General features: G+C 37.3%; 1 protein-coding gene across 6 annotated transcripts in view; it reads right to left on the minus strand.

Annotated features, from left to right (window-relative positions):
• Window positions 1–26,612, minus strand: part of dnc (phosphodiesterase dunce) — a 369,630-nt gene that overhangs the window by 223,928 nt on the left and 119,090 nt on the right. Inside the window, exons 1-2 of one of the 6 annotated variants that reach the window (XM_087359423.1) lie at window positions 19,908–20,050; window positions 15,251–15,418 (exon numbers count right to left, since the gene is read on the minus strand). The exons of 3 other annotated variants lie outside the window; for them this stretch is intronic. In XM_087359423.1, coding sequence (XP_087215549.1) covers window positions 15,251–15,345 — 95 coding nt within the window. In that variant the 5' untranslated portion in view covers window positions 15,346–15,418; window positions 19,908–20,050. Of the gene's footprint in view, window positions 1–15,250; window positions 15,492–19,904; window positions 20,051–26,612 lie in introns of those variants that run through there. 2 more of the 6 variants (XM_087359422.1, XM_087359421.1) reach the window with 2 other exon arrangements.

Raw genomic sequence — 26,612 nt, forward strand, 5'->3', positions numbered from 1 at the left:
AAACTCTTTTAAAAAATTTGAATAGATTTTAAAGCAATCTGGTGTAAACTCTATTCCACTCAGTTTGAACAAAGTCTCAAATTATAAAAATCATGGCAGTGGTACGAAGTTCTGAGGTGACGGTAACACCAGAGATGTTAACATAGGACAGAATGTTATGCACGGTAGCATATCTCTGTAACTCAAGAAACGTCTCCTTCCGACCACAAGAATATTAGCTTAAACGTCAATGTATATTTAAATTGCTGTCAGATAAATGTAAGTGATGAACGAACTTGAATCGTGAGTATAAAATTTGTCATAAAGATTAAAAAATCAAATTAATCACCACACACATAAATCCGATACCTCATAACGAAGTATATAATGGTGAGATTTCAAATCCTCACGGCGGTGAGTCTGAAGATGGAAGTTTTCTTGGGTTTCAGTCTGGTAGAAGTTCACTAAACTTCTACCAGACTACCGAAATTGTGGCGTGTTCATCAGATCATGAACGTGCTTTTTAGAGTCTGTAAACTCTTTTAAAAAATTTGAATAGATTTTAAAGCAATCTGGTGTAAACTCTATTCCACTCAGTTTGAACAAAGTCTCAAATTATAAAAATCATGGCAGTGGTACGAAGTTCTGAGGTGACGGTAACACCAGAGATGTTAACATAGGACAGAATGTTATGCACGGTAGCATATCTCTGTAACTCAAGAAACGTCTCCTTACGACCACAAGAATATTAGCTTAAACGTCAATGTATATTTAAATTGCTGTCAGATAAATGTAAGTGATGAACGAACTTGAATCGTGAGTATAAAATTTGTCATAAAGATTAAAAAATCAAATTAATCACCACACACATAAATCCGATACCTCATAACGAAGTATATAATGGTGAGATTTCAAATCCTCACGGCGGTGAGTCTGAAGATGGAAGTTTTCTTGGGTTTCAGTCTGGTAGAAGTTCACTAAACTTCTACCAGACTACGCGGCGCTGCAGCCCAGAAGACAGCCATCTTTATACCCCGCCGCTGTCAGAACCAACAGGTTTCATTAAACCTACAGCAGTTACGTCATTAACACCAGAACCTACGTACCCACAACATAAAAATGGTCTTTATTAAAAGTTTAATAGGGATAATAAAATTAATAATAAACAATAAAAATTAGACGCTTCGTTCCTGGTGTAAAAGCGATTTTACTGAATTTAACAAAAGGTGGCTGCCACCTACAGTAAATACCTTGAAATCTAAAGAGATAAAACTTAAGAACATATAAAAAATAAACAAAGAGAATAAAATATATAATAAAATTACGGATAAAAGATAAGAAACAGGAAACGTGAATCAAATCTAAAAGTTCTTGACGATGGTGAAGAGTCAATTGAATAAAAATTTCCTTGGATATTATCCATCGTCTAGTAAATATAAAACGTAAAACGACGTTTCGGAGATAGGGACTCTATCTCCGTCTTCAGGTTCTGAAGAGTCATTTGAATAAAAATTTCCTTGGATATTATCCATCGTCTAGTAAATATAAAACGTAAAAAACGACGTTTCGGAGACGGAGATAGAATCCCATCTCCGAAACGTCGTTTTCTACGTTTTATATTTACTAGACGATGGTTAATATCCAAGGAAATTTTTATTCAGGAAACGTGAAATTCAAATAGAAGAGAGACAATGAGATAAATATTGCTAATGGAAAGAGAGAAGACAAAATAATTCACTGCAAGTACAGCGGTTCTAAGTAATTAAAACGCAGTCAAGCTTTATTACGAGTGACTCCGAAATTGTATCAGGGCAATTTTTAAACTTCCTTCGGGATGTTACGTCGAGAATTCCGCAGATTCTTTCCTTACGAATCCCCCTACAGAAATCAATATTGCCTGAATACCAACTAACGGAGCAGAGAGAGAGAGAGAGGCGGAGAGAGACATTTCTGCACAAGTCTGGCTTCATTTCGACTACCGACTTTCATTTGATGTGGGTTCTACTCAAACGCTGTTATCAGCTTATCTCCAAGGAATTTTTATAAAATATATCGGAGGATGTTTCACATGAAACCGAAGCGAGACATTGGGGGGTATACACAAAACACGTAAGACTTGAGGTTCTCACAGCGGTGAATATGAAGATTTCTGTCTTCTGGGTTCTTGCGCTGTGTAGTCTGGTCGATGTTAACCAACGTTTCGGAGGTCATACTGCCTACGTCATCAGGGCGATGAGTATGAAGATTTCTGTCTTCTGGGTTATTGCGCTGTGTAGTCTGGTCGATGTTAACCAACGTTTCGGAGGTCATACTGCCTCCATCATCAGGGCGATGAGTATGAAGATTTCTGTCTTCTGGGTTATTGCGCTGTGTAGTCTGGTCGATGTTAACCAACGTTTCGGAGGTCATACTGCCTCCATCATCAGGGCGATGAGTATGAAGATTTCTGTCTTCTGGGTTATTGCGCTGTGTAGTCTGGTCGATGTTAACCAACGTTTCGGAGGTCATACTGCCTCCATCATCAGGGCGATGAGTATGAAGATTTCTGTCTTCTGGGTTATTGCGCTGTGTAGTCTGGTCGATGTTAACCAACGTTTCGGAGGTCATACTGCCTCCATCATCAGGGCGATGAAGATTTCTGTCTTCTGGGTTGTTGCGCTGTGTAGTCTGGTCGATGTTTACCGACGTTTCAGAGGTCATACTGCCTCCATCATCAGGGCGATGAAGATTTCTGTCTTCTGGGTTGTTGCGCTGTGTAGTCTGGTCGATGTTTACCGACGTTTCAGAGGTCATACTGCCTCCATCATCAGGGCGATGAAGATTTCTGTCTTCTGGGTTGTTGCGCTGTGTAGTCTGGTCGATGTTAACCAACGTTTCAGAGGTCATACTGCCTCCGTCATCAGGGCGATGTCGCCCTGATGACGGAGGCAGTATGACTTCTGAAACGTTGGTAAACATCTACCAGACTACACAGCGCAACAACCCAGAAGACAGAAATCTTCATACACAAAACACATTTGACAGCAAACAAGAAAGAATCAGCGAAACGTCTTGCACATTTACCTGAATGGAAACTGACGAGTTTCCCTTCTTCAAGCCTGGAACATCATTTTCAATAGAAATTAATAAAGATTTCCATTATAATAAATTTCAAAAATATCCACAAGAAATGAAGGCTGTCTTCTGGATTATATTGCCGTATAGTTTGGTTTATGTTCACCGACGTTTCGGAAGTATCTGTTGTTTCAATCATTAGAGTCATAACCTAGAGAGTAAGCTGTTTTGACGATCGTTTATAACCGTAGAAATTATAAGATGATTGTATTTAGTGCGGAATGAACTGGCCGAGGCATGTTACTGCAGAATTTATCTGAAAGACCTGAGAAAGAAGACTTTGAGTGCAATGTCGAGTGGAACGCTTGGACCAAACACCACCGAATGCCAGGGCGAGTTTCTGGCAGGAGAGTCCGGATGTCAGCTTTCAGAGCCGAGCAAAGTGGTACGCCGATAACAAAACAGAAAATCTTGATGGATTATAGGTTATTAATCATTTAAGACGTCATTTCACAGCAAGTAACTTTCCACGAGTACTGACTTCCAACATGCCTTCTCATTGCGTACTACAAATAGCAGTTTTAAATAAATACCCACCAACGTGCAACAGATTCCTTCTTCACAAGCTGATAGTAGCTCAGTTAAGAAATTCCTCGGTATTTAGAGTAGCCCAAATATTAATTACTTCGTCCATAACAGAGAGTCACCGGTCCCTATCGTAACACAGATGAATAAAAACTACATCATTAATCATAATTTTAATATTATCCTTAGAAGTGCCCGCATGTTTTCTAAATGGTTTCTTGATAGTTAACCAATACAATACAAATTTATCCACCCTCCTGTTGTTTCAAATATTCTTCTCAGCATCCTATTTTTAAACGCCCTCAACCTCTCCAAGAAGTGAAATTATTACATCCAAATCTAAATATGCCTCAAAGTCACTTGTGATGCGTTGTGTTCTGGTAGATGTTTCAGAGGTGCGTGCTGCCTCCACAATCAGGGTCATCGTAAATTGTAAATATTAACTCTTCTTGTGCATGGAATATAGTATTACCTGCATTTACATATATTCAAAAACATTAATTATAAAATTGTTAAACCATCAGGGAATTACATTACACCGTTTCTGTCCTGTAGGGAACGAATCAGGTCACATAAATTTTGAGATTCTCACGATAGTGAAAATATCAGTGTTGGTGTTCCGGGTTTTAATTCATCACCCCTCAAAGATGGAGACAGTATGTTCCTCCGAAACGTTGGCATCTCCTACGACTCTACATGGTTCCAAAACCCAAAATGATATTATCATGACGTCTAGAAACACTGATCATGTTTCAATAACATTTGATGCCGTGTAAATTTTTCCAAAAAAAATTATGAGTATACTAACATTTTGGCACCTGGAACAAGTACGTCGGGAAATCCGCCCCGATGACGTCACCGCCCAGCCAGACGCCCTACCCAAACACTGTCCGCCGACCCCAGCACCCACTGACATCACATGGGCCATTTATAGATCTCAGCGGTCAAATTATGGCGCCAGATTTGTGGACATTCGCATGTCCTGTCGCTGCGCCCATTACTCATTCTTACCCTACTCACTGCCACGCCGACACGAACCAGTGCCTCTAGCGGCGAATACCCAAGCAAGACTGTGACATCGGCTAATCCCATCAACATTCCCATCAGCACGACGCCTGCACTGCAGTAATCACGAAGGTTCGAACAGGGAATACCGCGTGACAAATACTAAAGTTTATAACGGTCTGTGGATTAAATTATACTGACACCAAAGTGTGGCGTGCGATGCAGTTTTTTAAAAAAATTAAACATCCATTTGGTGACGGCTACTGTATTTGGAATTAAGGCAGGTTCAGAATGACAAATAAAAAACAAATTCGCAAAATCGACGTACTTTCAGAGGAGATATTAAGTAAAGAGTCTCAGGTTAATTTGATACACCTTCCTTATATAATCAGCGCTGTCTCTTTGGCGAAGCCAGAGCTGACAGCTTCAATGTTTCATTTTTATGTAAAGAACGTCACCTTTCCTTCTAGCAAACGAAGCCTGACAACCAAATGGCAGCCAGAAAGCGTATACGATACGTGATCCAAACCGAATCCATCTTCAGTACTGTCTGTTTGTAATTTCAGGTCACGAGGTCACAATTATAAAGTGAGGAACGTCTCGGAAGACTGGTTAGCATTATTTTCCTCTGGAGTCCCCAAGTTCAAAGCGATCGGATATATTTCCCTCAGTTCTTCCACGTAAATGAACCTGCACCTTACGTCAGGACAGACATTTCCCTTACGTATCCTCTCCAATTCGCTATTCACTGATAAATTGTCAATAATTATATAAAACCTGAGATGGACCACAAGAAGACAGCAAGTGTTTGGGTTACTCGTGGCAAGTGAATATATTCCCAACTGCTGAGTTACATGCAGAAGTTTTCATTACAAATACTTACTCGAATAAGAAGAATTTGTCCTAGTACGAAACGTTCTAAAGTTTGAGTATAGAAGATATAAATTCAAATTCCTTGCTTTGTAATAAACGAGCAGAACTCCATTTAAATTAATACAAAGGAACAGAACGTGAAGGAGTTCTCTTAGGATGACACTAACATTCCAAAGGCGTTCTGCACGCCACATCGAATAGGTCGTTGTAATAATGTTTATCAACAAATTAATTGTTCCTGAAATCGTGGGAATAACAGACAAGATTACTCGTCCTGACGATGGAAGCAACAATCATCTCTGAAACGCCACTAAACGTTTACAACATTACACGACATTAATATCTAGACGACAGCCATCTTCATGCTCCAACCCGTAAGAACATTAAATCCGACAATATTAATAATATTTCTTGCAAAGGCTTTCTTGAGTGTTAACTAATTTGCGTTCAGAATCTAATATCGAAAGTCTAGCAACACTTCAGTGTCTTAGCAGTAATATTTGTCTTGACACAACGTTTTAATAAAACCAACCAGTAATATATGTGCATATTTATACATTATATGCAATATTTTCTTTCATGTAATGTTTAGAGCCATCAAAACGCCATTAGAATTTGTCTCGAGATTGTAAGAAGTAACACTGAACGCTGCAGCGAAAATATAGTCGATAATAGTCGATATTTGACCTAGTTAACGATTGATTACGCATGAGGTACGCTGGATGCACCGTTTAATGAATATCTGCATTAGTTGCTAATACGAAAGAGTAATAGATCACCTCTGGTTCACACATGCCCTCTAACGAGTACTTGTAAACTTTTCCAATTAGACCAAGCTCAGCACTTCGCTTACTGTTCGAAGGCCAGAATTCGAAAACTAATGGCTTTGTACTGGACAATAAATAATCCGCTGAAACTTGCATAATTTACGTATTTAGCGTAACTACACCAGGTTTCATAGCCATCTAACGCCATCTGACTGTCAGAAAATCAGAATACTATAACTCTTCAATATAAAACTCTAAATTTTGTTGACCGAAACAATTTGAACGCATTAAAAAAAATGTAATTAATATTTGCTCCTGCATCCCTAAAATATTTTTCATACTTTTTAGGTCACAGAAAAATTGTACTTACAAAAAATTTTACGATAGCTTATGGAACCTATCCTGACCCTTATGTTTCATCTCTAGGCGTCCTTTAAGCTCCAACTTACTTGAAGAAGACTGACAATGTCTGTCGGATTCTTCAATACATTGATACATCAATGACCTTGAAATCAAATATCTCCTTTAATACCATTACTTCATGTATAATTCTCTTTTTCGCCATGCTGACGTCATTACGTGTGATGTGGCGTAAAGATCGCGGACTTTTGAAATACGTACAGAAGGTAAAAGAAGCTTACAGACCGGTCAAAACATTACGATCCACCACGGAACTCAAATTCATGTTTCTCTTTAGACTGATGGACAAGGATGCAAGTTAAAAACTGCAGGCATATCTTCATCCGTGTTTTACTGCAAAGGGAGTATGGAAGTAGCTTTATATATTAAAACGGGGTATGGCTTGCTTAGTCAAAATTACCCTCAATTGACAATGCAAATAATGGAGGGGTTAATGGAGTAATAACAGTAATTTGCATAGAACAGAAAGGCAAAGTCGTTTCTCATGCAGAATGTGAAGTGGCTGGGCAATGCAAACACTTCATGCTGATTTAATGCAATCGCCCCCAAACCTCTGTGGACAGACCCACGTTCCGAACCGCAGAGATATTTTGTGTCTGTCACTTTGAAGCGAAAGATCCAGATCTGTTTCAGACGCCGTTCGCATCCACGAGGAGGACCTATTAATTTAGTTTTGTCCGTCGAGAAAAGATAAACTGAGTATGGCACAATTTCTACCGATGTCATTGAACGAATCACAAATGAACAGATTCAATCTGATACTGGAACATTTCATGTAAACAGTGCTGAGTCATTCAAGTTCAAGCAGAGAATAGTCGAGTTGATTCAACACGAGAACCCATTTACGGATTTAGATAAAATTTGGTGTGGATGTTGTGCCATTCTTTACGACCTCAATATCTTATTTTGAATACCCTACGAGCGGTGATAACAAAACGACAGACGAGAAAAGTCGTGAGGTGGACAATGAGTTGCTGCCATCTGTTGGTAAAAGTGGTAACTGTCGAACAAGGCGGATTTATACCTTTAAATGCACGTTACAAGGAGATATACAGTGTCAAACATTTTTAGAGCAAAATTATACACGAACTTACGGCTTACTTTAGCAAAATTAGATATAATACAAATTATTGTCTCTAAAACATGACGATGTTTTCCATTCCTTCAAGTTTTAGACTTTTATACATTTATATTGGCACAGGCGATTTAAAAATTTTGTCCTTGTAAAACAAGAGAATTTATGCCGACCCTAAAGTAGCTGAATTTGTTACAGTATTGTACCGAGTTGGACTGGAAATCCAATAGTCAATAACTTCTACAACACACATGTTGGGGGTTCACTGCGCCGACGTACATTACTGCGTCATAAATAATCGAAGAGTGAGGCTAACCCCCTAGACAGAATATGCAATGCCAAGGTTGAGGTTGTAGTAAGGTAGAATCCAGTCAAAATAACGTTGTCAGATTCTTACGATATATTTCATTATAAACTTTAAGAAAGGGTGGGAGGTCTTCAATATAATTTATTATGGAGTTCATAATTTCGTCTTCTGTTTGCACGTCATATTCCACACAGTCCTCAGAATTTCTTTTACAATGTCTACGATAAAAGGAAGTTTAAGCGAAGAATTACGTGTCTCAAAAAGCTGAGTTATTTTGAAATTTGTCACAGCGAATTTATTCTCAGTCTCACAGACTCTGCGTTTGTATTTCACTCTCAGAAAAAGCATCGAGATCAATATTTAGGTTTTATGGCGGTGTTTCCCCTCTCGTTTAATAGAACAAAATAATAATTTAATTTCCTTCGAGTCTTCGTTCTGGCTGGATAGAGTCACGTTCCTTCGACACCAGAGAACTAACAGAGCTTACCCGTCTTTCCGCGGCTATAATTAGACTGTGTTCAATATCAGCAAATGACGCGAACAAGCAGAATAGAGTAATGAATATTCGCCCTGAACTAATTTCAGATCGAGACGCGTTTCCTCAGCTACAAACAGAGACCTGGGAACTGAACATTGATTGCCGACAGTAAAACACGGCTAATGCACAAACCACATTTGGAAATGACGGAGACTTTTCATTTATTAAAATAAAAAAAAAACCAATCCATGGTAAATGCGGAATTGTGGCATTAACAAAGAAATGTATACAGCAGTAATTAAATTGTCTCATTGAGTCTATTATAAAAAAAATGTGACCTCGAAGATTCAATTGTGGTAACGGGTACTATAATTCATCACTTTCCTGCTGCAGATTGAAAAAATTCTAAACGAGGTATCACATCACAGGCATCTACTTCCAGAAATGTCTCAAGCTTTATTACCGACTCGGCAGACGTGGTCTCTCCGTGAAACTCATCTCATGCTGAAAAGCACTGTCGTCAAAGGGAGTGTCAATTCTAAATAGCTGAGAATCGAACCCCGATGTCTTCAGTCAGACAATTGGCGTAGTCTGAATTATATATTGGGGGAACACGTAAACTTCTGCCTTTGTTAATAATTCAGACACTTCTGCAATCACAAATAATCGACGTGATTTTATTTTATATAATAACTAAACAGAATTTTGACTTAAGCAGTTTGTAGCTTTAACTGCGTTTTTTAACTTTAAGATAGTTTAACAAATTTTGGTGTAAAGTTTACTTTAATTTAGAATAAAGTAAACGTTGCCTGCTTTAACGTAAAATGCGATAATTTAAGTTGAGAAACTAAGAACCGAGATAAATCTAAGGAGGAACAGGGATTCCAGCATCGAAACCTGGACTTCCAGACGTCTTTAAGGGTTCAGTGGAAAATCTTAGGGACATAGCTGAGATTGTGGCACATAAACAAAAATGTCTGAACTTTGACGATGCCCGCGACTCATTCCTAAATGTGATTTCAATCCTCATTGGTCTGAGATGGATGTAAAACTGGCCCGTGTACAGATGTCATGATTTCGAGATGATTTAATAAGTGACCCAGAATGACCCTCATCTCTGCTGTGCATCTAAATATAGCCCACAGCAAATTCTGAAATCGTCTGGACATACGTACCTCCTGTCACCTGTTGGTAGGTGATAAAACTACTATAACTATATTTTCTCGGCGTCTCTGCTCGTCACTTGAAGAACTGCGTGACATCTAGCGGTCGGACATATAACTGATTCTAGTGGCCTCGATCTACATGACGATCGTTGAAGTTTCTACACCCGCAAAGAGAATCGATCAATTTTGGTCTATAACACACATTACATATTTGAATAACCAATTTGGTTTGCTCCATTAAACTTTTGTAAGAGTGAAACTCCCGCGTCGTATTAAAATCCGCGTTGCCTCAGACTCGTTCAACGCTGTTACCGTATCCCCATTAATCCCATACAATATCAAGTTCGTTCAACACGGATTTACTAAACGCGACGCGTCCCCCCGCGTTGATCGAGGGTTCACTGTACCTGAAACTTGTAAGATTCCATGCCATTAGACATTATGCATTCATCAGCAAGAAAGTTTTTGGTTTACCCAATGACGATTTCTCAAAACAAGGTTATACATCGTCGAATGACTGTGATAATGAATTGGAAAGTGTGTGGATGAAAGTTGTTGTGGCTTATTTTAATAAATAGATACATATCTTATGAAAATTGTCTAAATCGTCTAAAATGTTTCACATTACGTAGCTTTTTTTTCAAAATGCTGTCCTGTTACACGCGAGTACTTGGAACTATCCTCGCTCATTACAACACCAAAGAACTTATACTCAGCCAACGTGAACATCTAGAAACTTTGCAAATTCCAAGTTACATTTCAACCGTCCTCCAGCATTTTCCTTAAAACATTCATATTCTACAAACTTCTGTATCTGTGACAGAATCTCTTGAACCTGGGGCGGAAATGCTTCGAACTCTTAAGGCGAATGGAGAACTCAGAGTTGTAACCAAACCCATTAACCTATAAATTAAGTAGCAGTAAGTGTTTGTCCTAGAATTCACAGTATTTCCCAATACGATGTCGCGTGTTGAATACTGGAATGCAGACCAATACGCTGGCATTTCAATTGTACCTAGCACACAAGCGTTCATGCCTGTTAAATAATGCCCCAGAAGCAAGGAATAATTACATGTGTCTACATAACAGCGTATATTGTTCCACTCAGTTGTGTGGGAACAGCATTTACATATGGTACGAGGCGCGTAAGCCCTGGTATTCGCAACCAGCGCTAATGGTGATGTGGCGAGAAACAGAACTACCGATCCCAATATACCATTTAACAGCCAGGAATTGACAACAGGGCTACCACGCACACAGACACTGGCCATTGATATAATATAATTATGGAACTCACCATGCAATTATACCACAGCGATAATAGGATCCGATGGTTAACAAAGATAATATCGAAGCCTAACACTGGTTACGTTCATGAGATACTTAAATTCACTTGCTATCTTCGGTAAAAAAAACCACCACGGTGGTCTAGCGGTTAGAACGCTGGCCTTGTAATCCTGGGGTCTCGGGTTCGATGCCCGAATTTATAACTTGTGTTGGGCAAGGCCGTGGTCTAGGCAACACGGAGTTTTCCTCCGTGGCATCCCAACAATTACTCCATTCACACACAGAAGAAGGCAATGGTAAACCACTTCTGGATCATCTGCCAAGAACGTATATGAACAGGTCCCAGTCCGAGAAAAGGATGGAAGGATTCTGTTCATATGGACCTGTCGTCAGACAGAACACTAAATAAAAATAATAAATATAGAATAAATCTTTGGTAACGTAATTCTTGTTTGCAAACTGGTCCCTTTAAGACGTTTAACTACGATCGTTTCTGTGTGTACTGAATCTTGAACCTGCTATTGTGAACTGGGGACTGTGTAATAGCAAACAGTTTCCTGATTCAGCTCGTTAGTGTTATAAACACACTGAACTGTTCCTAGAATATCGATAGGATATTCGGAAAATATCTTGATCATAAACGAAACTTACCACACACGACGGAAAACAGGTATGTGTAAAAGACTGGAGTACTCACCTGAAAATAAAAGAAAAACACATGAATATAAAAACATGGTTTTATCTTCATTGTGGTCTCGAAAGGACAAAAGCTTCGATAAACTACAGCCTCATCATTTATCAATGTTAATAGACTTCGCTTGGAGGCGTGACTGACTCAAAGCGTCAAGCAAATGATTTGTTACCTGCGAAAGTTCATCGTACCTCAGACACAAAAGGAGGTTGTCGCAAAGAAAAGAGAAAAATATTACGCAGATATATTAAACCATCACTGCAAATGTCTCTACTACATTTAATATTTACCAGTGTGGGCTTTCACGTAGACACCAACGTCTGCGAATTCAGCCATGGAGATTAATGCAGTATCCTCCGAAACGACGGTATTAACATGCATGCCAATACGAAATTACTACTACCCAGGAAACTAGCAGCTACATTTTATCCACCGTGAGAACTTAAAATTTCACACAGACGTGTGTTCATTGTTTTTCAACAGACAACATATATACGAAATTGTCGCTGACTTAAACATCACTAATTGGTATGCTGATATACATATTTTTATGCTGAAGGGTAAAACAGATTCATAGAAGATTGGGTTTTCGTTAGCGTGGTGCAATTAGAGCTGATTTTGTAGGGCTGTGGTGAAAAGCTCCCCCTCTGACTCAGATAGGGTTTCAGGTACACGTGACGCCTTCAACAAATTATCTGTTACCATGAACCTATCACGTCACATTTCAATGTGACGTCTTGAAGGCGCATGTCGTCTATCATGAAATCTTGTTAAGTTTCATCACTCCACACGCGTTCTCCCCTGTAGTCGTAGTATTGAAACAAGCGAACGACATTGCTCGCACATAATATTTATTGCCAAACACAACAAAAGTCATAAGATGATATAGTTGCGTCATATTGTGAAAATACATATTTAATTAATTATTCTTGTCCGTCTAATCACAATTTAAAATTAAAAATTAAAATTAAGATAATTAAAATATCATGTAATGTTCCTAAATGTAAATCGAATGTTTCGATAGGAACATCACATGATATTTTAATTATCTTAATTTTAATTTTAAATTTTAAATTGTGATTAGACGGACAAGAATAATTAATTAAACAACAAAAGTCCCAAATCTTTTAAATTTGTGACAACTGACAGAATGAAAATACGTCCATAAATTTACGAGTTGTAACTTTTTAATTTTGTGACAATAATTCATACGGAATCTGTATATTTAACTGTCTGATGATGATAAACTTTGAAGGAATTGCTAAATCTAAAAATGTTCTCAATTTTGTAAGAAGAAAAACTGAAAATATACCAACAAATTGTAAGTGAAACATTTTATGTTGTAGTAATTACAAACATGGGGACAGTGTGTAATATTTAAATTATATTTGGAAAATTTAAATTATCGGTTGTCGGAATGTGAAGGTCAGAGATGAAAGGTCAACATTATTCTTAGAAATGGAAATCTAATGTGTGTAATTCTTAACATAGGTATTTCATTATCATAGCGTTACGACGTACAGTAAAGCATCTGAGGAGAAACAAGCCTCACACATCTTCCAAGAACTACTTACAAGGTTATAATATATATTTAACTGCCTCTATAAATGTCATTTTTTAAAAATAATTTTCTTGCGTATTTCAACTTCATCTGTGTTATAATTAAATTCGTTATAAATTTCCCAAGGCGTAATAATGTTTATTTTTGTATGTGACAGAGTCGGAGAACAGAGTAAAAGGAAAATATATGGAAGTGGTTGAAAAAACAGAATGAATAAAGAACCACATAAATTTTACTCTTTATAAAATATTATTAGTTTTAAAATTGGTATAATTGCTTTGCAAAAAACATGTAGTAATGAAGTAATATGCAACACAAGAGAAATTATATTATAATAAACATACCACGATAATATATTTATATCATATATTTTATCCAATTTATACCTCCGAATGAAAGGAATTATAAAAATCAGTGTTGTAACTTAATGGCTTTGCCCTAAATTAATTTTACCCCTAAATGAAGCAAATATCTCAAACACGTGCTGACAAATTAAATAAATTATATTTTTTCTATTATTATGTATGATATCCATTATATTCGATGGCATATTATACTTTTATATGATATAATGGTCTTGAATTCCTAAAATATAAATTAATGTTAACTATTAAATTTTAATTACAATACGAAATTAAATTCACATTCTTCTTAAGCGTTATTAAGTTCGATAGTCACTGTCTCTGTAGATTGGGTTGTACACAGCAGGATTTTCCTAAGGACGAATATTGATTACAGTCTCTGAGAAATCGTATTTAATTAAAATTTGGAGGACTGATAATTCACAAGAATTTTGTCATTGTAATAAGATACCGTCATAACAAACATTCAGACTTAATTTACGACACAAAATGAATATAAATTTTAACATTAATAATAACAATGACAATGAAATATTGTAACAAAAAACATTACAAATATTGTGGCTGTAAATTCTAAAATGTGTGTAGATCATTCCATAACAAATTAGTAGGTGTATTTGTTTAACAGAACGTGCTGAGACTGTAAGCTACTTAACGATGACATTTTGTGATTATTCACTGTTTGTCGTACTAATAATTCATCAATATTTTAACTTAAAATTTTTCGCAAAATGTTACAGCACTGATGCTCTAATCCCATAAGAACCATTTAAAATAACGCATATCATAAAACTTTCAGCACAAATTTAAATGAGATTATTCTTCAGTAAATCTCTCCAACTGAAACTTTCAATTAATATGTTGGAACTTACGGTTTACCATTGTGTATATAGTAGATTTCAAATAATCCGTTTGAAAAGATCAGTGAAACGGAGTCTCGCTATGCTGTAATCATTCTCTGACGTGGACACATCAACAAATCAACCCAAAACGAAACGCACATTGGACGCGAAACAACTAATTAATATAATATTTACTGTAAGCACAAATTACAAAGCTCATAACTATGATAAATTCTTCAACAACTGTTAGTTTCTGTTTTTAGGTCAAAATATCTCCCTCAGGACCATTTTCTGAAATCACGTTCTTCTCTTACGTAGAGAGAGACCAAATTAGCTCCCATTTAGAGTGCTTCTGGACTGGACATCCGGGGTTCATTTTCCGGCAGACATATTGATTTTACTCTTGAATCCTTCCACACCCAAGTCCAGACCGGGTAGCTTCCCCCCACCTGGCCCTACCACAATGGGTCATGGGTGATATTTCACGAGGCATAAAGTCTTAATTTTTTTTTTTTTTTGAAATTAGAAACAAAACAATTGATGGATACAGAAAATGGAGACTGTAAAACGGGGAAGACATAACATTCATACAAAATTACATTATTTTAGACTACCTAGGTACGTAAATTTAAAGCAGTATTGAGATTATGAAATTACGGCGAACGCAAACTTAAAAGTGATGGGATATGACTTCAATAGAATGTTATGAAAGTTTAAAATCTCTCTTATTTTAATACAGAATTATTGAATTTTAATTTTTGACTTAAGGTTACTTTGTTAACGCTTGCTTATACATACCGTACTTCAGGTCCAACTACCACTGTCCATCTATCTCGTGGTCTGCGAGAAATTCGTCGTCTGGTGGTTGAATTCGTAACACTTAGTAATTCCATGTTCACAGTACAGTGTTCAGTGCTTCATTACACAAAACACATGTATCAAGACGATTAGCACTGAAACTGAAGCCTGTAGACGCCATTTTGGGTGAGAATTCATTAAAGACAAAGTTATTTCGTGTTAGATAAACGAAATGTGTTCCAAAATCTAATTTATAAACAGTCGTTATTAAAAAAAAATCCAATCAACTGGATTTTGAGACTGGAGTTAAATGTTTAATTTCGGATTTCAAGGCAACATTAAATGAAAACTAGCCACCTTATTCCTGCTTCTAAAATCGGTTAACAACACCACATTCGCCCCGAAGATGGCAACTGAAATGTATGTCGAAACGCCTGAAGTTACAGAACGCGATAAAAGCTGAAAATAAATAATTATGCATAGTGTACTTTATGAAAACTAGTACGAAATTAATTCCCATTAATAAAATTACTTATATACTTCACAATTTCTTCAGGTGCAAAGACGCAATGAAGAAATTTCACTTGTCATAGAACGAATTAAATTCCAGTTTTCCCGTTTACGATCACAGATCAAGTGAGACTCGCGGAATACTGACGTTTCGTGAGTGTGTTGAACGAGGCACAAAGGAAACACTATCAGCTGCAGGGTACAAAGACAGTGGCGTGTTAGTCGACAATTAATAATTCAAAAAAGAACGTCGTTATGTGGAGCGCATGATAAATAAATTCAAGTGACGTTTGCCACTTCCACGTACATCAGCGGGCAGGATTTTAATTAAAGTAGCTACGTGGCAGAATGCAGGCTAATTTCCGATGTCCACAAGGCATATGCAAATTACTCGTCCGTAATTAAACGCCTATCTAACCATGTGCCGAACGTACTGTTACATAAACATCTGTCAATATTCACTACAGTCGCTTTGAATTTATTACAATTTTCTCATCATTTGCAGAATTTGAACTTGGCAAAAATTTTTAGACGCATTCATTAGCTACGTTTATATAATTATTTTGTAGTATTCTGGTGAAGAAGGAACAATCACTGCGGTGTGTCTGTGTTTACTACTAAACCAATATCTTATAAGTTTACAGTTGTTGAATAAAATTTATTTCTAAAGCCACAAACAACTGCACTGAATTTTGACGTAAATACGTCTATAGGTAAGGAAAAGGTGTAAGATCCATATCAACAATGTGTTAATATGGATCGACAACAATGGTTACCTATGGAACGTCGTGTTCACTCGGCATTGTTGTTACCTAGGAAAATGTGTAAGATCCATATCAACAATGTGTTAATATGGATCGACAACAATGGTTACCTATGGAACGTCGTGTTCACTCGGCATTGTTGTTACCTAGGAAAATGTGTAAGATCCATATCAACAATGTGTTAATATGGATCGACAACAATGGTTACCTATGGAACGTCGTGTTCACTCGGCATTGTTGTTACCTAGGAAAATGTGTAAAATCCATATCAACAATGTGTTAATATGGATCGACAACAATGGTTACCTATGGAACGTCGTGTTCACTCGGCATTGTTGTTACCTAGGAAAATGTGTAAGATCCATATCAACAATGTGTTAATATGGATCTACAACAATGGTCAGCTTGCGTGCATTGTTATGTTACCTAGGAAAAGTCATCTGTTTACTCGGCATTGTTGTAATTAAAGCTAATATATAAACTTCCTTTCCGTATAGACGTATTTACGTCAGATTCTCCGGAACCGTGGTTCCACTGACAATTTTTCTACTCGGTTTCGAAATCGTTAACAATGACGTAACCTACAAACTGAGACCACGATTAAACACTAAAATAACGAACTGATGACATTGTTGGCAGATTGTAACCACAGGAAAAAACGTAACAAACAGTCCACTCTCCTGAGAATGTTATTTTTGGCTTCAGATCAGGAGTATAATAATCTCCACGGAAAGAAAAGTGATACCGAGAAGAAAAAGTTGACAACACAACTGCGTTAAGAACCTAACGTCACATTCGTGGTATTTTTCAGTCCCTCCAGGTAATCGCCGTGTTAGAACCTTAACATACTCCATCACTGCTGCCTTCCACGTCTTTTTAAAATTCTTATTCATGGATCATCCGACAATTCGACGCTGTGCTAATTTGATCTACTAACAGCTCCTTTAAAGGAATTGTTTCATCTTACGAGGTTCTTATGCTCAGAGCCTGATCACGACACAACCAGACGCTTCAAATGATGACCACATTATATCTGAAGGTGCGTTTTATCCCAGAAATTCACGTGATCCGATATAGGTATGATCTAACTTTAGTGCCTAAGGCGAAATATAATTTGTGTTCAATCTGATGGGATTACAGCCTTCAGGAAATTCCATGCTTAAAGGTCACAGAAGAATCTTACAACATTGCAACACGAACAGAGGAGACGAGACGAATGAAGACAACTCAGAACTCTCTCTGTAGAAAAACTAGCAACGTTCTGAATTTCACTTGAAATAGCGAGAAAATATTTGGGGGAGGGAGGTTAAATCCTTGTGCGTCCTTGAAGCACGTTTTTGGTAACGGCTAATATAACTGAGGAGATACATTAAGACGCAATAAGAACTCATTAAGTATTACAACGTTATATATCGTTAATATCAGCTAAGAAGGCATAAAGTGAGAGCGAAAAGAGCTTGACTTCGCAAAGTTACGAAACGTGAAGAATTAGTAGTCGCTTTTTAAAAGCATGACGACACAAAATTCTGGCCCTAGCACAAACCCCGTTGAGTCGCGGAACGAGCCTCGCTACTTTAAATCCTGCGCTCCTGGAACGCTAATGTAAGACATGATTTCACATGGATTTGGCAACATGACGTACCAAATGCACACGGACTGCAATAAACCCATGGCAGTAGATGAGAAATGCAAACAAAATGTAAGAAAACCTGATGGTAAGGGATTAGTTAGGAGTTTCTTGTGTACCTGAGACTCATCTGCACGGTTAAAGACGGGGACAACTGCGAAACTTCTATGTTAATGTAAAATGTTCATGTGTTTCCCCACATGTAGGCCTGCATAAACAAATACTGTAAGGAGAATTAGTAAATTGTAAATCATAAAAATATAATAAATCGCTCCAGTCGACAGAGAAATTAAGACATATCTAAACTAAGCTTCATCAAAGAGGCAACTAATATTCTCAATATCTAATCCTATTAAACCAATAAAAACTAATCCAGCTTAAATTTTAATCTGATATGCAATTATTATAAATGCAGTCCAACGCTGTCTTGTGGGTTATGTCGCCATTAAGTCGTGTAATTCTGATCTACGCAAGGGTTAGAATCAGCATCTTGATTGTCGCCAGAAACCAAGTCTCAGCTTAATGAAAGATTACGCCTTAATCGAATTGTTCTAAAATACAGGGTGTGCAAATAAAATACATTTTACTTTACTGTGACATGGCTCACGAACCGTAAAGCAGATCACATGATCAAGTTTGTAACTCGTGTCGTTTTAGTCTCGAAACCTTAGAACCTCAAGAAACACACTCTAATTTTCTAAAATGGCGTCCAAAGTAGGACAAGCTAGTGCGCACTGCGGTTTCAGATTTCTTGGTTAACAGTTACAGCGCTAAAAAGATTTTTGTATGGTGCCTGGGAAAAAACCCGAAATAAAATGTCGATTTAAAAGTGGTATATATATATATATATATATATATATTTTGTTATATCGGTTGAATTTAAAAAGGAGAAGTTCCGGAATACGACCAGTCACTGAATCCCAGGTGGACAGATTTCGCATGGTTTTGGGGTGCCTTTCACAGAGATTACCATCCGACAATGCCAACATTATGGACAATCGTTTGATATTTACATTTTTAAAGTACCAGCTGTTCCAACACGGATCTGTCAAGTCAGAGAACTTCGCTAAACGCTTTAATCTGACTTAATTTCAAGATTTTGAGACTACGACATTCTTAAAGCCAAAATTATCTTCACTGATGAAGCAACATTGCATTTATAAGGAAAATTGGGGAAGAAGGAATACTTGTAAAAAAAATTCAGCATACCACAGATTATCCGAATTTATATTAACAGCCCGGCTACTCGCGGTACTCTCATTCAACATGTGTAAAATTTGAATCACAAAAATTTGAGCATGCAACACACTCAAATATTTTTACATTTCAGTCCAATGCCTCTTAGTTCATGAGAAATGTTACAGTATAATAAAAACATTTAATGTTCACACCCTGTATTTACTGTAAATTTCTGCTACATACAAATAATTCAAGGAATAAACGAAACATTGAAATACTAATTCTACTCGCGTCAGTATATGGGTAAATGAATAGTGATTTATTTCGTAACAATTCCTCAGTCACTGGCATAATTGTGACGCGCGTCACGTTTGTATACATTCAGAAGACGAAACGAAGTCACCACCCCTGATGAACACAATCACTTATACTATATCAACAATTCTGATGCTGTAGAACAGCATAATAAAGGAACATTTGTAATTCAATGGATTAAGCGTTTGAGAATGTGATGATTAATTAAGGTAATCGGTTCAGTTACGGAAGTAGAAATAGAATTCATCTCTGCCATTACCACCTTCGACCTCGTAACAAATCACATCGCAATTCGTCAAATGCCTGTCGAACCGAACGAGAAACTTAAGCGCGCACAAAACACAAGTTTTCTTTAATTCACTTCAGTTCAGTTTTCCACTCCTGCTAAGTGTGTACTTCACGAAAACTTCAAGGAGAGAAACATTTGAAACGAGGGCATTCGAGCGACGTGTTGCGTCGTGTGGTGGGGAGGGAAGATTGGTGGGACAATTTTTTGGAACTGGTCCATTCAGAAAACAACGCAGCCAAGCTCAAATATGACTCACAGTTTCTTCTAACCTCAACCTTAATTAAATTGCGTTTGTTCGCAAATAAAACTACTCTTCTTGCAGATCGACAAGGTTTCAGCCAAAAATTCTGCTCGCCTTGCAAAACAAATTTGTTTTGGAATCAGCCCGGAGCCTTGAAGTTTTCGATCAGTGTGACATAAGAATTGCGAATTACGTCTAATAGCGTTTCATCCACAGATGACTGTGTTCTGGGGTGTCACGCCGACGTTTCAGAGTTACTTTCTGCTTCCAAAATGAGGGCGATGACTCATCGCTTTGACAACAAAATCAGGAAGCAAGGAAAAAATCCCAGGAGATCATATTTAATGTATTTTTCACCGGAATACAATTCCCAGGGCTACTGAGGTGCCCGGAACTTTACTATATTCCAAAACAATAACTCATAAATCTCTCGCACATCTCACTGAACACGAATCAGCTAATTTCTATCAATACATGGCTGCCAATACTCTGCAAATATATATATATATACCTAACTGCATATATCACTAAAACAGCAATAAAGTTGCATTCCAATTTGATATTAGTTTGCATAACCTTTGTATCAACTGTAAACCTTGACCTTAAGCAGAGCAGCCAAGCTTAAAAGTTCATCACAAGGCGTGGTTCTTGGAAAATTTCTATCAGGATAAATCTCAGTGGCATTTCAACGGGAATTCTGTTGTGCAGACAGGCCTAGTGGCCTTTTGGTTGTTGTGCCACGTAGCCTTCTGTTTGTCCACCGTTTCTGAGGAACATGATACCTACATCTTCAGTTCCTAAATGAGAGATAAGAAGTGACTGGGTCTTTAAACGTTTGTTCGCCTAAATAAAGAATATAATACGATTTCATGTTCTCTACATGGTCTAGGCAACACGGAGTTTTCCTCCGTGGCATCCCAACAATTACTCCATTCACACACAGAAGAAGGCAATGGCAAACCACTTCTGGATCATCTGCCAAGAACGTATATGAACAGGTCCCAGTCCGAGAAAAGGATGGAAGGATCCTGTTCATATGGACCTGTCGTCAGACAGAACACTAAATAAATAATAAATAATCTCAAATATAATCTTGTATCTACGTTGTATCTGCTAAACTGCATCACTTGCATGTAGCAGGCCTCCTTTAACAGCATTACCACAATGGTTAGGATATTATCTCATAAAGGTCGTAATCCCTAAACAAAGAATCACCATAACACATTCGTAAATATTATCCTGCAATGTATAAAATCCCATAAGAACCGACATTGTTTATTTCGTACACAGATTTAATTTAAACAGAGTGTGTCAAAAATGTGGCTAGAACGTCGTTGAACGACATGACACCAGATGTCCACAGACGACAGCGAAACACGTGTCAGCTGATGACAAACAGAAACAAAGGAAGTGCATTTCAAACACAGTAACATGAAAGCTATTTAAAACATCTCTTTGAAGGATTCTCATCCCGATAATGTCAACACGGTGTTGAACCGAAAGTAATATTTTTGCCAAGTAACACCCAATAAATTACTATCAGTAAGCTCTTTTATAAAATTAATTAGTGTTTTACAAAAAAAAAAATTGTGCTTTACTCAACGACGCTGTCAGTTGCTAACAGAACATGTCGAATAATAAACGGTCGGCCTATGAATTGAAAATTATGGTAGAAACATTTTGTGCCCTTATGTAAAATATCCCTTCATTTGTCACGATTAATTGTGGAACGCAACGAAAATCCTCCAATTCCCGGGTCACTGTCTGATTCCCAAGACCTCCCGAAAAAAATCCTGAGATATCGCCAACGAACTCCATCTTGAGTCATGTTATTCAAGTAAAAAGTCTCATCCGTTTTAATATTATTCTTCAGCGGTGGCTGGGGGAATTATAATTGGGGCTGTCAAGTCGATATATGATGATGTGGTTCAGTACCCGTAGATAAGAAATGCATATATAATTTCGGTAGGGAAATTAGAATTTCGGAGGCAGACGAGAGGTTAACACTGAAGCGATTCTAAAATATTAAATTTGGAAGGCGTCAGTGAAATCAAAATGTTCAGTGCAGCGTCGAGTAGAGTTTTTATTGCCATGGAATTAAGTTTAATGAAGCAGACATCCATTTCAAGGAGGATTCTTGTCAATGAACCGAGCTTTTGAATTGCAGAGTGTAGTATTGAGCTGTAACTAAACCTGATAATCTACAGAGTTAAGTAGTTAGTACTACATAAAATATGAGTAATGAATTATCCGGGCTATTAAAAAGTGTGGCTGTTGAATACACTGTTATTATTGGTAGAAGAATTACTGACGTAAATTAACTATTTTTTCTCCAAAAATTAAATAAACAAAACTCTTGCAATTACAATCATAAAGTGGCTCACTGTTAATATTATTCTGAAGTTTGAAACCAGAACAGAGCACAGCCAATCTATAATTAGTTACATGGGATGGATTTGAATGACGTAGGTACGAGATGTAATATGCATGTTATACGAATCAGATGAAGGGGAAACTATTTGGAAACGTGTTTGTGTATGCACTAATTACACGTCAACACCCACAGAAATTTTCCACACACCATCGTTGACAAAATTGCTAACAGTTGCCACAATTCACGATGTTTTATCTGACAGTGAAACGGAGTTTGAATCCAGTTTAGCTTCTAAATTTTTTTGCCGCAAGATATCTCCGAGCTCGGTTGACACATTCTTTCGGCCAGCCAACTGAGGCACGGGGACGGTGGCGTCTCCCAAATAGTATTATTTTAGGTTTCCAACTAAACATTTGTATTTGTCATTTCCTTATGTAAGACTTGCGTGTAACAACACATTCGTCCTCGATTTGAACATCAGAATTCATTTGTAGAATACGTGAACAAGGTTGCATCACATTAATCGTCCTTGGATTTGTATCCAAGTGTGTGCCAAGATTATTATTAATTGTATGTAACCAATGGGAGCTTGGATAGTGAAAACACCTGACGTTCTGCAAGTTATTATTTGAAAAACTTCTCATTCTATTGGCACTACGGGCCAAATAGTGCCTTGGATTCTTTCATGGAAAAACGTTTCAAGTACAGGAAAGCGGAGCAGATCTTGGGGGGGCGGGGGGCTTACGTTTTTGACACAACTCAACCCATGAATATCAGAACTTGTGTGAAGAATTGGGTAATGGTAACAGAGGGCACACAGAATATGATAATTAATATGTACATATATAATTATTGACTTATAAACATAAAAACTGTTGTGTTGGTGGCTGGAATTAGATATAAGAACTGCGAAAAGTACAGTCGAAGTAGATTCAATGTGACATGATACTTACCTAGGTACTGAGACAGGAGGACAGACGCGATATATTGTGTATTACTCCGCACTCCTTCGCAACACAGACCGCGAAGAAGAGAGGGACCTACGCCGCGATGAACAGATGTTACCGCAATAATTTTTAATCGAATAATTAAGGCTTAGGAGTGACCAGTCAGCTACAACGGTAGAGGAGATAATGTTCCTGATAACTAATCATCACACCACGCATGCGAATGAAGGAATTTGATGTATTTTATTAACGTAGGCAGCGCATTGAGGGGAGTGGTTAGCGCCATGTCTCGGCTACTTTGCCCCCGTGCAAAGGACCCTCTGTAAAAAAACTTGATGAGTCACTGAGTGGGCCTTGGAGCCTTTCTGGACACAATTAGAACCTAAGTCAGACACTTACTGTGTTCTCTAGGATGGTAAGAACATTAAAATACAGGGATAAAGTATAATGAGTTTGAAACTTAGTTTCAGAGTCATCTGGAATATTAGTATTAAGTCTGACGTCTTTGGAATGGGTTTTAACACGACGAATTATAGTGTATCTAAAAGTTACATTAATTCACAAGAGGTAGGGGTCTTGTTTAATGGGGAGGGGGCAGTTTCAAGTGGGGTAGTTAATCATATTTTGGAACACAGCCAAAAATCTAGAGGTTCCCTTGTGCTCCACTTCAAACTCGGCAAGATGCAGCTGCCAACACCAGATGGCCATGTGAAAAACGAAAGGAAAAACATTGGAAAGGATGCAAATGTGGCTTCATCACGAAAGCGGAAATATTTGTTGCAACGCGGGTGCAAACTCATCGCGTGTTACGGAAATAACAAATTTTGGCACTACAATTTTATGAAAATTAAATGAAATTCCTGATTTTAGATCTTCGTGGCCGGATTGAAATGTGTATCCTCGGCGTTCGGGGGTGAACCGAGTCGTATGTTGTGAATTATCCAACGATTCGACAAATATTGCAGTGGTTCTGTTCCCGTTGTTCTCAATTTTCTTTTTCCTATCTGTGGCATCCATTTTGCTGTAATTTGATCCGCCAGATTTGGAGAAAACTACAATTTTTTGGGTTGGAAAAGAAATATATAAGCATCATCTTCGCAAATGGCATTGAAAATTCATTTTCACAATTGTAACGTAGCTGCTACTTCATGATAATAACGCGAGATACCAGATCTGAACAATTCATATTATCTATTCGCGTTAATAGATGTCAGTAGTTCTAAACACCTCTTAAGCTATCTCGAACCGATTGCGTTTATTAGACAACGGAAATTATAACCTGCCATGAAAATGTTTAAGATAAAATTTATATATACAAAACACTCAGCACAGTAACAGATAATTAATGTGATAAATACCTAACATTCCTAAACTTCGCTTCTGGAAAGTCTTAACTTAGGAAGTTTCTGTTTCAATTAATTCAGGAAATTAGTGTGGTAACACTGAAGATGACGCGATCTGGTAGCCAAAATGGGAACTATCGAATAAGTCGGTTTAAATGCATCTACATTCTCGTTGTCTAGAATGAGTGAGGATATTACGTGCATTTCGGTACGAAATACACTTTCCTAGCTTGTTATTATGCAAGCCTAGACTCTACAAAGTTTTATTATTAGTGAACTCTAAATCAGCAAAAGCTTAAAGAATCTTGGAATAAAACAAACACTCGAAAACTAATAACCCCAAGGATGCGAAATCATTAAGGATAATCCGTAAGAGGTGGGAGTGTTTTATGATGCCCCGGAGTGTTGGAACACGATTCATTTTTTATAATACTTCCATCACAAGCTGTTTTAACATATATCTACGCATTTATTACACATCTCAAAATATCTTCTTGGCATGTACTTTGAAGGCACGATCCAGAAATATTTTTGACACTTAAAACACGCCAGTTACTCACAGTCTGCCGCTGCCCGACCAAATAAAACATCGTTTACGCCAAAGCATATTTTATGCACAGGAAAAATAAAGTTCCACGATTCTCTCTGAAAAAACAACGAAAAAATTCACAAGTTTCATCAAAACCGTCACGAGACTCAAAAAATATTCGTATAAGTTTAATAAACGTAGCAATTAACATAGAAGTACGTTAATTAAACACGAATCATAACTCCCATATATTAGCGACGTCTTTTAAGATTGATCAATGTCCATATTATCATCCTTCTCATAATGTAATAGATTCCTTCCACTTTGGCTAAAATGCCAAATTCCAAATGGAATTATTATTTCTGGATTTCATAACGTAACAATTACTTACTATTGGAGTTTCATCAGCACATGGTCACGGAGTGATATTTTACTTTAATTAATTTTCCAGCCCCGAAAAGTAAAAAAAAGTTCAAAATAACCGTCTTCTGGATTGCAGCATCTTAAATTCTGATAGATACTGACAGACGTTTCAGAGGAGCTTATTCTTTCCATAATCACACTTCACGGTGCTAGATCATAGAAAAAATTTATCAGCGTGGTGAGAACCTTATATATCACAAGAAAGTTAGTCTAATTAAAAAAATTATGTAATAAAATAAATTTGTAAAGCAGTCCAAGATACATTTTCAGCCTATATTAGAAGCAATACCAACTTGAAGACCACCTTTTCATGTTCCACAAGACCAAGGCAGTAGGCACGCCTGAAACGTCGGTCAATTTCTATTAGACATTACCGACTTCTTCGTAAATACGTGCTATATAGTCTGACATATTGTAGGCGTAGTACGAAAATAATGAGCTTACCAAATACGTTTATACACATAAATATTAGAGACCAATCCATTACCAGGACCACAATGATCAATATACGTAAACCAGAGTCATATTAAATATATCAAACTGTTGAATGCTAATCGAGCAATGTAAGCAAATATCTATGCATTGTATACAAACCATCATCTAAACATTCTCTCGGGATCCCATAACACACTGAATGGGGCGTGCAATATAGATAATCACACTTTAATGCCCACCAGGGCACGTGATATGACATCACTAACCGAGGAACGGCGTAACGCACATTTTAAACGTAACCAAATGTAGCAAAAGCCAAATTCCGTCGTCCACTGCGACAAAGCACGGAACACGCGGAAATTTTTTCGCAAATTAATAATTAATTC

The sequence above is a fragment of the Zootermopsis nevadensis genome, unplaced genomic scaffold (genome assembly GCF_977971745.1).
Source record: "Zootermopsis nevadensis isolate Lab colony 2312 unplaced genomic scaffold, Znev_1.0 Znev_ptg000031l, whole genome shotgun sequence".
Classification (NCBI taxonomy): domain Eukaryota; kingdom Metazoa; phylum Arthropoda; class Insecta; order Blattodea; family Termopsidae; genus Zootermopsis; species Zootermopsis nevadensis.